This window comes from Teleopsis dalmanni, chromosome 1 (assembly GCF_002237135.1).
Source record: "Teleopsis dalmanni isolate 2A chromosome 1, ASM223713v2, whole genome shotgun sequence".
NCBI lineage: Eukaryota > Metazoa > Arthropoda > Insecta > Diptera > Diopsidae > Teleopsis > Teleopsis dalmanni.
The window spans coordinates 163409549-163422757 of record NC_051846.1 but is presented as its reverse complement, the minus strand read 5'-3'; the positions used below and the strand labels follow the sequence as shown (position 1 = coordinate 163422757).

General features: G+C 30.8%; 2 protein-coding genes across 2 annotated transcripts; both read right to left on the bottom strand.

Moving 5' to 3' along the window:
- Positions 1 to 17: 17 nt before the first annotated feature.
- LOC119666617 (lipase member H-like) lies at positions 18 to 5071 on the bottom strand. The gene is made up of 4 exons (XM_038075897.1): positions 5037 to 5071; positions 4484 to 4938; positions 825 to 978; positions 18 to 762 (listed from the first exon to the last, which is right to left on the bottom strand). Exons 1-4 carry the CDS (start codon positions 5069 to 5071, stop codon positions 18 to 20), a joined length of 1389 nt encoding a protein of 462 aa, XP_037931825.1.
- A 2937-nt stretch (positions 5072 to 8008) lies between these two features.
- On the bottom strand, positions 8009 to 11759 carry LOC119666616 (pancreatic triacylglycerol lipase-like). Its single transcript, XM_038075896.1, has 5 exons — positions 11708 to 11759; positions 11490 to 11643; positions 10703 to 11427; positions 8911 to 9070; positions 8009 to 8787 (listed from the first exon to the last, which is right to left on the bottom strand). Exons 1-5 carry the CDS (start codon positions 11757 to 11759, stop codon positions 8058 to 8060), a joined length of 1821 nt encoding a protein of 606 aa, XP_037931824.1. The 3' UTR covers positions 8009 to 8057.
- Between the last annotated feature and the right edge of the window lie 1450 nt (positions 11760 to 13209).

The following is a 13209-nucleotide window of genomic DNA, read 5'->3' as shown; positions in this document are numbered from 1 at the left end:
TTATAAATATCCCAGTTTCAATTTAAAACTAATTTACTGCTTTTACCAACATTTAAATAGTATTCGTCCTTAGTACTAAAATAATATATTCCGTCAACCCTTTCTATATCCAAAGGATCACCAAGCCGAACATCAACCAATTTATTGCAACCTATCTTTTCTTTTATTTCTTCGAAATTATCACACTGATATATAGGTGCATACGATTTCCCTCTTATTGAATCAGAATAAACTACGTTCGCAGTGTTATGCGAACAACCACCAAGTAAATCGATTCCGCAAAATGGGAGTCCACGTCCCCAATTTGGATAAAATGTCATATCTCCAATTGGTCTTAAGAAACCCTCGCGACCACCAGTAACTTGTAGAGTTAAAACAAATTTAGCGTCAGTCCTTGATAAGTGAGTCGAATTTAGGGGATAAAAATATAATGGTAATGCTGGATCGGATCCGACAATAGCACCAATTTTACCGCGTAATACGTTTTTACCACAATATCCAGCAATATGTGCACCCAAGCTATGACCTATCACAACTAATTGGTCGAAATCTAAACCAAAGTTTTCATTTAGTAAGTCTACGAAATCAGCCACTATTTTTCCAACTTCGGGAACTCGTTTCACAGCTTGTGTATAAACGGAATGTGCATAAAAACTCCAATCAACGCTTATTACGTTATAGTCACCTGTTGCTAAATAAGCATTTCTGACTGGAGGATTTGGTGTCCTTTCATAACTGGATCTCCAACCATGTATAATAATCCTGGAAGAAGAAAAAAATTACATCATTCCATATAATTAATTTTTAATACATACATTACTTACTTGGTTCTATGTTCGGGATTGTAGTTGGATATATTTATTGAATTTAAATCATATATAGATAAGATCTGTGGATCTTTGGGATTCTCACGAGTGAAAAGGTAAAACTTTACTATATCAGTACCATTTCTTCCAGCAGATCCTTTGGTTGCTACTACTGAATGCGTTTAAATGACTTAAAATATTAAATTAAAATTATTTTTATCACATTTAGTACTTACATAACAATAAAAATATGCTGGAAAATATATGAACAATTAAGTGTTTACACATTGCGAATAAATTGTTAATGTGACATAAAAATTTGTTCTTTTGCCATTTATATACTGGAACCTCTAAGTAAAATTTCCAACACTTGTTTTATATAGTTTTATGCCCCCATGAATGAGTAAATAATTTATTCATTCAAAATAATTAAGTAATAATTTTTACAAAATTTACATAAATAATAACAATACATGCTGTACCATATACTCGTATGTACTTTAAATAGCATCTAACATATAATAAGCTACGTGCTCTATAAATATTTTTTTGTATCTAAATATATTAGTTGAGTTGTGAAAGTACTATCCGAATAAGTTCCAATATCTGATGCTATCTATTATTAACCAATGAAACTTTCAAAATACTTGCATTTTTAGAATTTTACTCTACTGTTTGATGATGTTACAATGATTTCTTAATTATTTAAGAGTAATACTTTTAATGTTAACATAAATACATAAAATTAAAAGAAGTAATATCAATAGTACTTTGAGCAATTTATGCATTAATAACCATCCAGAAACTTCAGAAGAATTGGATAACTGTATACAGAACCTGACGCATCTATTAAAACAGGCCTTAGATAGCTGCTCTACCCTCAAAGATAGAAAACCATGTAGTTATTTTAACTTACCGCAGCATATTAAAAACATGATTAGAAATCGAAATAGAGTCCGGAAATTTGCTCAAATAACGGGTGACCCAGAGAGCAGAAGAGAGGCCAATCGTCTTTCAAATGAAATCAGGAAAAGGATCTATGCATTTAAAAATATAAAATGGGGTGATTTTCTGATGGGTCTTGAAACAGGGGATAAAACCTTCTGGGCCATGAATAAGTACTTCAGGTTGAAGCGTAAGCCAGTAATACCACCTAATACCACTAATACCACCTCAAGCTAGGTAAATTTCCTAAGTTCTGGAAGCTGGCCACAGTCATTGTCTTCCCAAAACCTGATAAGAATCCAGAATTCCCGCAGAACTGGCGCCCCATAAGCCTGCTATCAACCATAGGAAAGCTTGCCGAAAGGGTAATTCTTAGCAGATTAAATGATGTAGTGGCTTTACGCAATATACTCCCTGACGAACAATTTGGCTTTAGGAATGACCTGTCCACGGAGCTTGAAACTGGCTAGAACGACCCAAATGATCCCAACAGCCCTTAGTAGAAGAGAGTCAACTGGAATGATCATTTTTGATATTTCTAAAGCTTTTGACAAGGTCTGGCATGATGGTCTGATAGTTAAAATGTCTCATCTAGGTGTTCCAGGCAGACTAACTAAGATCATTGGCAGCTTCCTACGTGGGAGGTCCTTTCGCACGAAAATCAACAGCGCTCTCTCGTCAGTCCGATCTATAGAAGCAGGGGTTCCTCAGGGATCGCCACTTTCCCCCACTCTCTACAACATTTATACATCTGATATTCCAATGTTAGGTCCCTCGACTCTGGCGTTATATGCTGACGATACGTGTATGTTATACTCAGATAAATGTGCTCTCAACATAACGAACACACTTCAAGAGCATATAAACCTCATTCTGGAGTATTTTCAGAAATGGAAAATAAAAATCAAAAATGAAAAAACTAAGGCTCTGTTTATAACGCGTAAGTGGAGACAGAATCCGTCGAGAGTAAGAGTGGGTGATATGGTGATAAACTGGGAGGATAGCGTTAAATATCTCGGCATCATGTTGGACAAACGATTCACATGGCTTAAACATGTTCAACTGAAAAGAATTAGCTGTGCCAAAATTCTTCATTACCTCCAACCACTATTTAGAAAAGAAAACCTCAATGCTAAGAACAGGAAACTGATATATAACCAAATAATTTGTCCTTCACTTCTATATGGTTGTGTAGCGTTTAGCAAAGCTTCAAACACTACTATTCACCAATTAGAAATTGCACAAAGCCAGGCTCTGAGAAGACTTTTCAAAGTTCCTTGGTATATTAGGACGAATGACATCCTTAGGGACCTCAAGATTGATCCCATCAAAAAATACATAAAGGATAGAGCCTTGAAATTATTTGCGAAATCTGACAGACTTACTAACACCGCATTATCAAATCTCAGAATGGTTACAGGCTCCTCGGGGAGGTATGCAGATCTGAGGTCAATTATTACTTAGTCTGATGATGTGATAAATAATAATCCAGTCAAGGCGCAAAGGGGGGTTTTGTAGAAATCTCGCAGTTAATATGGAGTAAAAGTGCTCAGGTGCACTGACTCAACTTCCCTCAACATAATAATTGAGCAATTTAACCTTTCTGAAATCATAAAAATATATTTTATTTTAACTTTTCATTAATTTAGTTATTTTTTAAAACTTATTGTCTTAATCAAATTAGTAAGTGATAGCAGAGATTCGAACCTTTATGTTTAGCCAAACTCATAACAAAGGCGGTAATCATATGTAAAATATTTTTTTTACTATTACCCATCACTATTGAATAATATTCCGATTTCGTTCTGTTTCAACAACAATTACTAATAGTATCAGGTTTATAAAGCCGATCAAGCAATTTTATTAGGAATAAAAGCCAGCGACCATTTCATTGACCATTGACATTTATTCAATAACTACTAGTCAACATAGTGTTAAACACAATCAACATCAGGTAAAAAAATACATAGCACCAAAAATTTTATTAAAATAATCGTTCTGAGTCCATGAAATATAATAATATCGACATCGTATCGTAGTGTCGGTCTTCACACTTAGTAGTAACAGAAAATGAATTTAAGTAGTCACCCATTTTGACAATTAAACTGCAATAAGCACTATAATAATTTTTAATTATTACTGTTAAAATGAAGATAACCAAAGATTTTTAACCAAAGGTTAAGAAAAATATACGATAATATAAATATACTCATTTTACCGACGGTCGAAAGACGTGCTCAAAGTGTAGTGCTCAACTTAACTCAAATGTATACATAACAGTGGCAATAAATCGACAAAAAATTTATTAAAAATTCATAAATTTGAAACTGCAAGTATGTAGCGTCTATGATTAAATCGTATACACCGCTTAAGTGTGACAATTATTTTCATACTTCATTGTTTACAATGGGTTTCGTTTCCAGTACTTTTTGACTTGCTTAGAGAAGAAGATTGAGACTAAGTCTAAGTAAAAATAAACCTTATCAACAAAACAAAAAACTTGAAAAAATTATATAGTGTTTTTTTTTAAATTTATTTTAAGCTTTTAAAATTTTTATTGGGTAAAATATAATTTAAAGTAATATTTATAAGTTTAATTACCTTAAAATGGATAAAAATAAAAAAATAAAATCAAAAAAGTAAAAAAATTGAAAACTTAATTACAATTAATTAATTACAATTATGTATTGAATATAATGATGATAATTAAATAAAAATTGATAGGACGTTACTATCCTTAATATCGAAATAAAAGATTCCCGGTAATCTTTTCACAATCAAGGGGTCCCCAACTTGTATATCAACTTCTTTATTGCAACCAGTTTCTTGTAGAATTTCATCAAATGAGCTACACTGATATATGGGTGCAAATGAATAACCTCTCACTCCAGCTGCATAAATCAAATTTGCTCGTAGGTGTGGACAAAAGCCAAAAATGTCAATAGCACAGCTTTCGAGAGTCCGACCCCAATTTGGATAAAAGGAAGTATGCCCTACAGGTTCAATGACACCTTGTCGTCCAATTGTAGCATGGATAGTAACAACATAATTGGCATCGGTTTTTGTCAAAGTTTGAGATGGATCATCAACATCGATAAATGGCCGAGCCGGATCAATTCCAACGATAGCTTCGATTTTACCAAGCTTAACTTGTTTGCCTGTAAAACCAGCAACATGTGCTCCCAAACTATGTCCAATTACAACCAATTCATTAAAATTCAATTCAAATTTGATGTGTAAAAAATCAATTAATTTTGCTACTGAAACGGCTACATCAGGTAATACTTTCGATGCGACTGATATATACGGCATATAGGCATACTTGCTCCAATCAACAGCAATAATATTATAGCTTCCCGTTGCAAAATAAGCCTCTCTTATCGGACGATTTGGAGTTGTCAAGTGAGACGAAAGAAAACCATGAATAATGAACCTAAGGATTGAAAAATGTATCAATATTTTTAGAAAAAGTATATATACACACGTTTAATTTATATACAAATTTAAAAATGGCACTCACTTGGTCTGATGCGAAGAATTGTAATTCGAGGATCTAATTGAATTTTCATCATTTGCATTGATTATTTGTGGATCATCCGGATTTTGTTTAGTGTACAGATAAAATTTGACACTCTCAACAACGTCCAATGGGTCTATAGCAGCATTAATTCCAACTAAAAAATTTATAATTTATATTTTATATATATAGTATTTATATAATTTTTAATACCAAAATATGTTGAAAAACATAATAGGATTAAATACGTGTGCATATTGAATAAAATTCACTGTCAACTAAACGTTTAGAAAATTGTTTCGCTTAAATATTATTCAAAGTAACCACTTTATTCAAATTAGTTTTGTTATAGATTATTTTTAATTAGTTTTAGAGATAATTTTAAAAATATACCTCAAACTAATTACTTTAACACAGATAAAAATTAACATAATAATTAAATTTTATAAATAAAAATAATATAATAATTTGTAATTTGGATTTGTATTATGATCCAATTCTAGTTCTAATTTGACAGGCATGAGTTCTAGGCCTGGTACTTGCAGTCCAAACAAATTATATATGGACTATAAACTAATTAAAACATAAGTATAAGACCACTGATGATGAGTACTTGGCAACACTCGAAACAGCGTTGTATAGTCAGCCAAATTTCAATGAATTAACTAAATTTTTGTTGTTGTCTTTTCATTTCTATTTTATTCTATTTAAAAGTTAGAACTTTTAATTAGTTTCTTTTCGCCATAGGACACGTCACTCTCGACAAGAAAATATTAACATTAAAAAATTTAATTATGTTTTATTTTGAATAATAATATTAATTCACAAATAAAATACAAATTGTGTTTCACTTTTAAGAAAAATATAATATTAGTCTTCTTAAGTAGATAGACATACATTGGTCTAGCATCTGAACTAAGGAATTGGATTAGAAGTCGTGCTTAACAAATGATCAGCTACTCATAGTAAAGCAAAACATGGCTTAAATTATAAAATATATTTATTAAATAAATATATTAAAAAATATAAAAATCTGTTTATGCATTTTACGGTATTTTTTTTATTATATACACATGTAAAAACTTATTTAATACAATTAAATTTTTATATTAATTAAAAAATTATTAAACAATAGTTTAATAATATTTTATTTTATTTTTAATAGTTTTATTACTATTGTTTATAGTAGTAAACAACTAACAACATTTCCTGAATGCATAGAAAACAAAACTGAAGAAAACTGAGAAAAGGGAAAAGGTGTATGGAAGCCCATAGAAAAGGAAGGGATATGCAGTCTATTACGAAACTTTTACCCGGGGCCTACGCAGAGCATTTAAATACTCACTCATTTAGCGCACTTTATAAAATGGTATTTTAATAAATAATCATTAAATACAGAAGTTGAATAAGTAAAATATATTTCTCTACGGTTAGCATCGATGTATAAAAATAAAATAAATTCCTCTTATAACACCCCTACCAGCCGTGAGTTATCCGACCTAACAACGACGCAATTAAATTTCTTACAACTGTACGAATTAATGAATATAGGTTGTAATGAGTGTCAACATCCGCATCCGCAAATGAGTATCATCTTCACATATTATAATAAGTCATCTTCATTGACATTTATATCTTACTTTTAGTCTACATCTTCACCTGCAAACACATCATATTATATTATAATATATGTGGATCTCTTTTGTTTCCTTATAGAATGAAACCATCCGTTCAAGACATCATGTTGTATATAATGTGACACAGCAGACACACTAAGTCTGCAAATCATAATTGCTTGTTGCTTCTTCTTCTGTTGTACTCATCCATCAGTACCTTTTGCTTTTAAAATGAAGAAACTGAAAAGCAAAAGTGTTTTTAAACCATTAATAACATTACATGGTGAGAATTAATTAAGTTATTATTATTATAAATGATTAAGTCTTATTATATTTACTCATGTCTGAGTACTTCAACTTTCTAATCATCGATGTTTTTATTGTTAAATTATCGAACACATTATGAATTCATACGCCACCAGAATAAGAAACCATCAGATGAAGAAAATAACTACTGAAATATGAAGTTATTTCTTTCGTCCGATAAAATAATCTTTATTATTAAACTCCATTTTTTTATCATCTTCTTATTTCTAATGCCATATCCACATACTCTACCACAGCTTTTAAAATTTCAAAATAAATGATCGACTTCTACTTCCTCATGTAATATTAAAACTTTAAAAAATTAAAGAGTAAATAAGTAAAGTAAATCTATACGAATAATCTTCAATGAATCATATTTATATGAGATACATCTCTCCATAAAACAAATTTTTTAAGAAGACTTTATCCAAAAAAAAATATATTCCTATCGAGCATATCGAGCTTTTACGAGTATATCTCAATCATTTAATATACATATATGATAAATTTAATATATGGAATTAACTTTATATAATTCTACGAGAATGAAACTTTGTCTAAAAGGAAGACAGTTTAAAGGAAGCAAACAATTACCGCTCATATGGCTTACAAATTGTATAGTTGACCTAATTATATATAAATGTACCTTAAATATGCTATTATTATTCTCTTTAACTAACAAATATTTAGATAAATTCAATATACCCTTATCAATCAAGTATATTATTATTCACAATAAAACGCAAACTATTTTATTATACTTTCGATAGAAAAAAATTTTATTGATATAAAAATGTGGTAAAGTATATTTATGGATATTTATATAATTGGCTAAATACCAATGTTTCTTTAAACCTAAATATCATATTAAACGAAAAGTGCTAGCTTGGAAGCATCTTTAATATCAAAATAGAAAATTCCCGGTAATTTATTCACAATCAAAGGATCTCCAACTTGGATATCGACTTCTTTATTGCAACCGGTTTCTTCCACAATTTCTTCAAATGAGCTACACTGATAGATAGGTGCATATGAATAACCTCTCACTCCAGCAGCATAAATCAGAATAGATGTTTGGTGAGAGCAAAAATCAGCAAATATATCAACGTCACAATTTATTTGTCGACGACCCCAGTTTGGATAAAAAGAGGTATGACCAATTGGCATTGCAATGCCGTTCCTTCCACTCGAAGTGTGTATCGTTACAACATAATTTGCATCGGTTATTGACAAGCGTTGTGAAGGATCGTTAATATTAATAAAACCCAGTGCTGCATCAAGACCAACAATTGATTCAATTTTGCCTAATTTAACTTGTTTTCCAGCAAAACCAGCAACATGTGCTCCCAAACTATGTCCAATTACAACCAATTCGTTAAAATTTAATCCATAATTGGTATGCAAAAAGTCAATTAATTTTGCGACTGCTGCACCTACTTCAGGATATACTTTCGATGCGACTGTTACGTATTCCCTAAAAGAATACTTGCTCCAATCAACAGCAATCACATTATAGTCTCCTGTCGCTAAATATGCTTCTCTTATAGGACGATTTGGTACTTGCTCATAGGATGCAAGAAATCCATGAATAATAAATCTAGGAATTTAAAGGAATATTTCATTCAAAATATGCAATATATGTATATGGTAATAATTATCAAATATTGTAATTTGTGTATTGTAATTTGTAAACATTGAAAAATTTTAAAATAGTACTCACTTGGTCTTACGTGAACTATCGTAATTGGACACTGCTACAGAATTGTCTTTATAACTGATTATTTGTGGATCTTCCGGATTTTGATTAGTGTAGAGGTAGAACTTAACACTATTAAGAACGTCCAATGGGTTTATTACAGCATTATTCGCAACTGAAAAATCTGTGGTTGGATTGGGATCATAGAATAAGGTTTTTACTTAGTTACTGCAAATATTATTTATTCAATGTATATTACCAAAATATGCGAAAATTAATAGAATTATATATGTCTTCATGTTGAACGAAATAAAACTTTCTGATGAACTCTCAGAAAATGTTCGAACTTATATATTGTCGAAAGTAACTAGTTTATTTAAATAAGTTTTATGATAGATTACCTTTAATGACTTTTTTATAGATAATTGTTCAGATATTTTAAGCTAATTACCTCAATTCAGAAATTGCTCTAAGTTCGTTATCATTTGTTATTATAGTTATTCGACAAGTACCTTAATTGATACTATATTGGCAGGTCATGTAGCCTATTCTATGTATTTGCCTTTTATTGTTTGGCCTATCCTGTAATTTATATTGGTATTTTACAAGTTCATCTTCAGAGAAAGGATCTTAAACTATTGCACAAAAATATTATACTTTATACAAACGGACGTAACACGATTCTTTTGTTACGAATACTAAGTCGGGTTCTCATGACATGTACCCACAGCTACAATATGACATTATGCATAATTTTTATTTTGAAAACACTCAGCACATATCGAGCCTACTTTTTAAATGTAGAGGAGGTCTTTTTTATCTGAACGGTACAGAATTTAATATATCTAAACGTGATTGTTCTTTGTGTAATCGTCATGAAATAGAAAATATATGTCATATTATTGGTGTCTGTTCAAATTTCAGAGAACATAGACGTATTTTTTTTTTTGATAAAGCATTTCTGTCCGAAGAAGAAGTGAAAGCCTTATTAAACGGTAGCAATATTTATAAACTATATAAATTTATGAAAAATGCTTTAAGTCGGAAGATTAGAAGAAGATTAATTATTGATGAATTTATATAAATAATAATGTTAATAATATACACCATAGTGTTAATAATATATGTGCCAATCTGACACACAACAAATATGTTATTGTCAATTTGGATTTTAAATAAAATTCTATGAACTTGGTAAGTGCTGTATGAATTTTTTGAATCACTAAATAATAATAATAATAATAATAATAATTAATTTTTTTTATCTGAACCATATGAATGGTACAAAATATTTAGTTTATGCATTTACATAAATAAATAATTATATACGAACTGCAAATCAACTGACTTTTCAACAATCAGCAAAGCAATTAACTAATAAAAATAAAATATAGTAATTAAGTTAACTGTTGATAATATATGGGTAATAAGCTCTAAGTTACATTAAATATGTAACTATTCTGAATTTACTTGTATCTATTTATATATATATTCATATATATATAAATTTAAATTTTCAAAATTAATTTATAAAAATAAAAGTATTTTAATTAAATATTTAAATATAGAAATATATAGAATATAGAATATAAATACAGAAACGACTTTTATTTGCAACAATCTTAAAATAGGAATTTAAGTATTTAATGTCGTGCTAATCATTTTGTAATAGATTATTTGTCATAATAACGTAATATTTAACATTTGTAGTGCATAACATAATAAATTGAAATGGTGCAATATCAGAAACACAATGCTATAAATGCTTTCCAACTGAATTTATAAATATCCCAGTTTCAATTTAAAACTAATTTACTGCTTTTACCAACATTTAAATAGTATTCGTCCTTAGTACTAAAATAATATATTCCGTCAACCCTTTCTATATCCAAAGGATCACCAAGCCGAACATCAACCAATTTATTGCAACCTATCTTTTCTTTTATTTCTTCGAAATTATCACACTGATATATAGGTGCATACGATTTCCCTCGTATTGAATCGGAATAAACTACGTTCGCAGTGTCATGCGAACAAGCACCAAGTAAATCGATTCCGCAAGATGGGAGTGCACGTCCCCAATTTGGATAAAATGTCATATCTCCAATTGGTCTTAAGAAACCCTCGCGACCACCAGTAACTTGTAGAGTTAAAACAAATTTAGCGTCAGTCCTTGCTAAGTGAGTCGAATTTAGGGGATAAAAGTATAATGCTAATGCTGGATCGGATCCGACAATAGCACCAATTTTACCGCGTAATACATTTTTACCGCAATATCCAGCAATATGTGCACCCAAGCTATGACCTATCACAACTAATTCGTCGAAATTTAAAGCAAAGTTTTCATTTAGTAAGTCTACGAAATCAGCCACTATTTTTCCAACTTCGGGAACTCGTTTCACAGCTTGTGGATAAACCGAATATGCATAAAAACTCCAATCAACGCTTATTACGTTATAGTCACCTGTTGCTAAATAAGCATTTCTGACTGGAGGATTTGGTGTCCTTTCATAACTGGATCTCCAACCATGTATAATAATCCTGGAAGAGGAAAAAAATTACATCATTCCATATAATTAATTTTTAGTACATACATTACTTACTTGGTTCTATGTTCGGGATTGTAGTTGGATATATTTATTGAATTTAAATCATATATAGATAAGATCTGTGGATCTTTGGGATTCTCACGGGTGAAAAGGTAAAACTTTACTATATCAGTACCATTTCTTCGAGTAGATCCTTTTGTTGCTACTACTGAATGCGTTTAAATGACTTAAAATATTAAATTAAAATTATTTTTATCACATCTAGTACTTACATAACACTAAAAATATGCTGGAAAATATATGAACAATTAAGTGTTTACACATTGCGAATAAATTGTTAATGTGACATAAAAATTTGTTCTTTTGCCATTTATATACTGGAACCTCTAAGTAAAATTTCCAACACTTGTTTTATATAGTTTTATGCCCCCATGAATGAGTAAATAATTTATTCATTCAAAATAATTAAGTAATAATTTTTACAAAATTTACATAAATAATAACAATACATGCTGTACCATATACTCGTATGTACTTTAAATAGCATCTAACATATAATAAGCTACGTGCTCTATAAATATTTTTTTGTATCTAAATATATTAGTTGAGTTGTGAAAGTGCTATCCGAATAAGTTCCAATATCTGATGCTATCTATTATTAACCAATGAAACTTTCAAAATACTTGCATTTTTAGAATTTTACTCTACTGTTTGATGATGTTACAATGATTTCTTAATTATTTAAGAGTAATACTTTTAATGTTAACATAAATACATAAAATTAAAAGAAGTAATATCAATAGTACTTTGAGCAATTTATGCATTAATAACCATCCAGAAACTTCAGAAGAATTGGATAACTGTATACAGAACCTGACGCATCTATTAAAACAGGCCTTAGATAGCTGCTCTACCCTCAAAGATAGAAAACCATGTAGTTATTTTAACTTACCGCAGCATATTAAAAACATGATTAGAAATCGAAATAGAGTCCGGAAATTTGCTCAAATAACGGGTGACCCAGAGAGCAGAAGAGAGGCCAATCGTCTTTCAAATGAAATCAGGAAAAGGATCTATGCATTTAAAAATATAAAATGGGGTGATTTTCTGATGGGTCTTGAAACAGGGGATAAAACCTTCTGGGCCATGAATAAGTACTTCAGGTTGAAGCGTAAGCCAGTAATACCACCTAATACCACTAATACCACCTCAAGCTAGGTAAATTTCCTAAGTTCTGGAAGCTGGCCACAGTCATTGTCTTCCCAAAACCTGATAAGAATCCAGAATTCCCGCAGAACTGGCGCCCCATAAGCCTGCTATCAACCATAGGAAAGCTTGCCGAAAGGGTAATTCTTAGCAGATTAAATGATGTAGTGGCTTTACGCAATATACTCCCTGACGAACAATTTGGCTTTAGGAATGACCTGTCCACGGAGCTTGAAACTGGCTAGAACGACCCAAATGATCCCAACAGCCCTTAGTAGAAGAGAGTCAACTGGAATGATCATTTTTGATATTTCTAAAGCTTTTGACAAGGTCTGGCATGATGGTCTGATAGTTAAAATGTCTCATCTAGGTGTTCCAGGCAGACTAACTAAGATCATTGGCAGCTTCCTACGTGGGAGGTCCTTTCGCACGAAAATCAACAGCGCTCTCTCGTCAGTCCGATCTATAGAAGCAGGGGTTCCTCAGGGATCGCCACTTTCCCCCACTCTCTACAACATTTATACATCTGATATTCCAATGTTAGGTCCCTCGACTCTGGCGTTATATG

Excerpts from the sequence above, each read along its gene's own strand:
- LOC119666616 (XM_038075896.1), bottom strand. The coding sequence starts at position 11,759 with ATGTGTAAACACTTAATTGTTCATATATTTTCCAGCATATTTTTAGTG. Across the intron at positions 11,644-11,707 it reads CAGCATATTTTTAGTGTTAT|TAGTAGCAACAAAAGGATCT; the intron begins GTAAGTACTAGA and ends AAACGCATTCAG. Across the intron at positions 11,428-11,489 it reads AATCCCGAACATAGAACCAA|GATTATTATACATGGTTGGA; the intron begins GTAAGTAATGTA and ends TTCCTCTTCCAG.
- LOC119666617 (XM_038075897.1), bottom strand. The coding sequence starts at position 5,071 with ATGCCTATATGCCGTATATATCAGTCGCATCGAAA. Across the intron at positions 4,939-5,036 it reads ATATATCAGTCGCATCGAAA|TTTGGGAGCACATGTTGCTG; the intron begins GTATTACCTGAT and ends AATTGGACATAG. Across the intron at positions 763-824 it reads AATCCCGAACATAGAACCAA|GATTATTATACATGGTTGGA; the intron begins GTAAGTAATGTA and ends TTCTTCTTCCAG.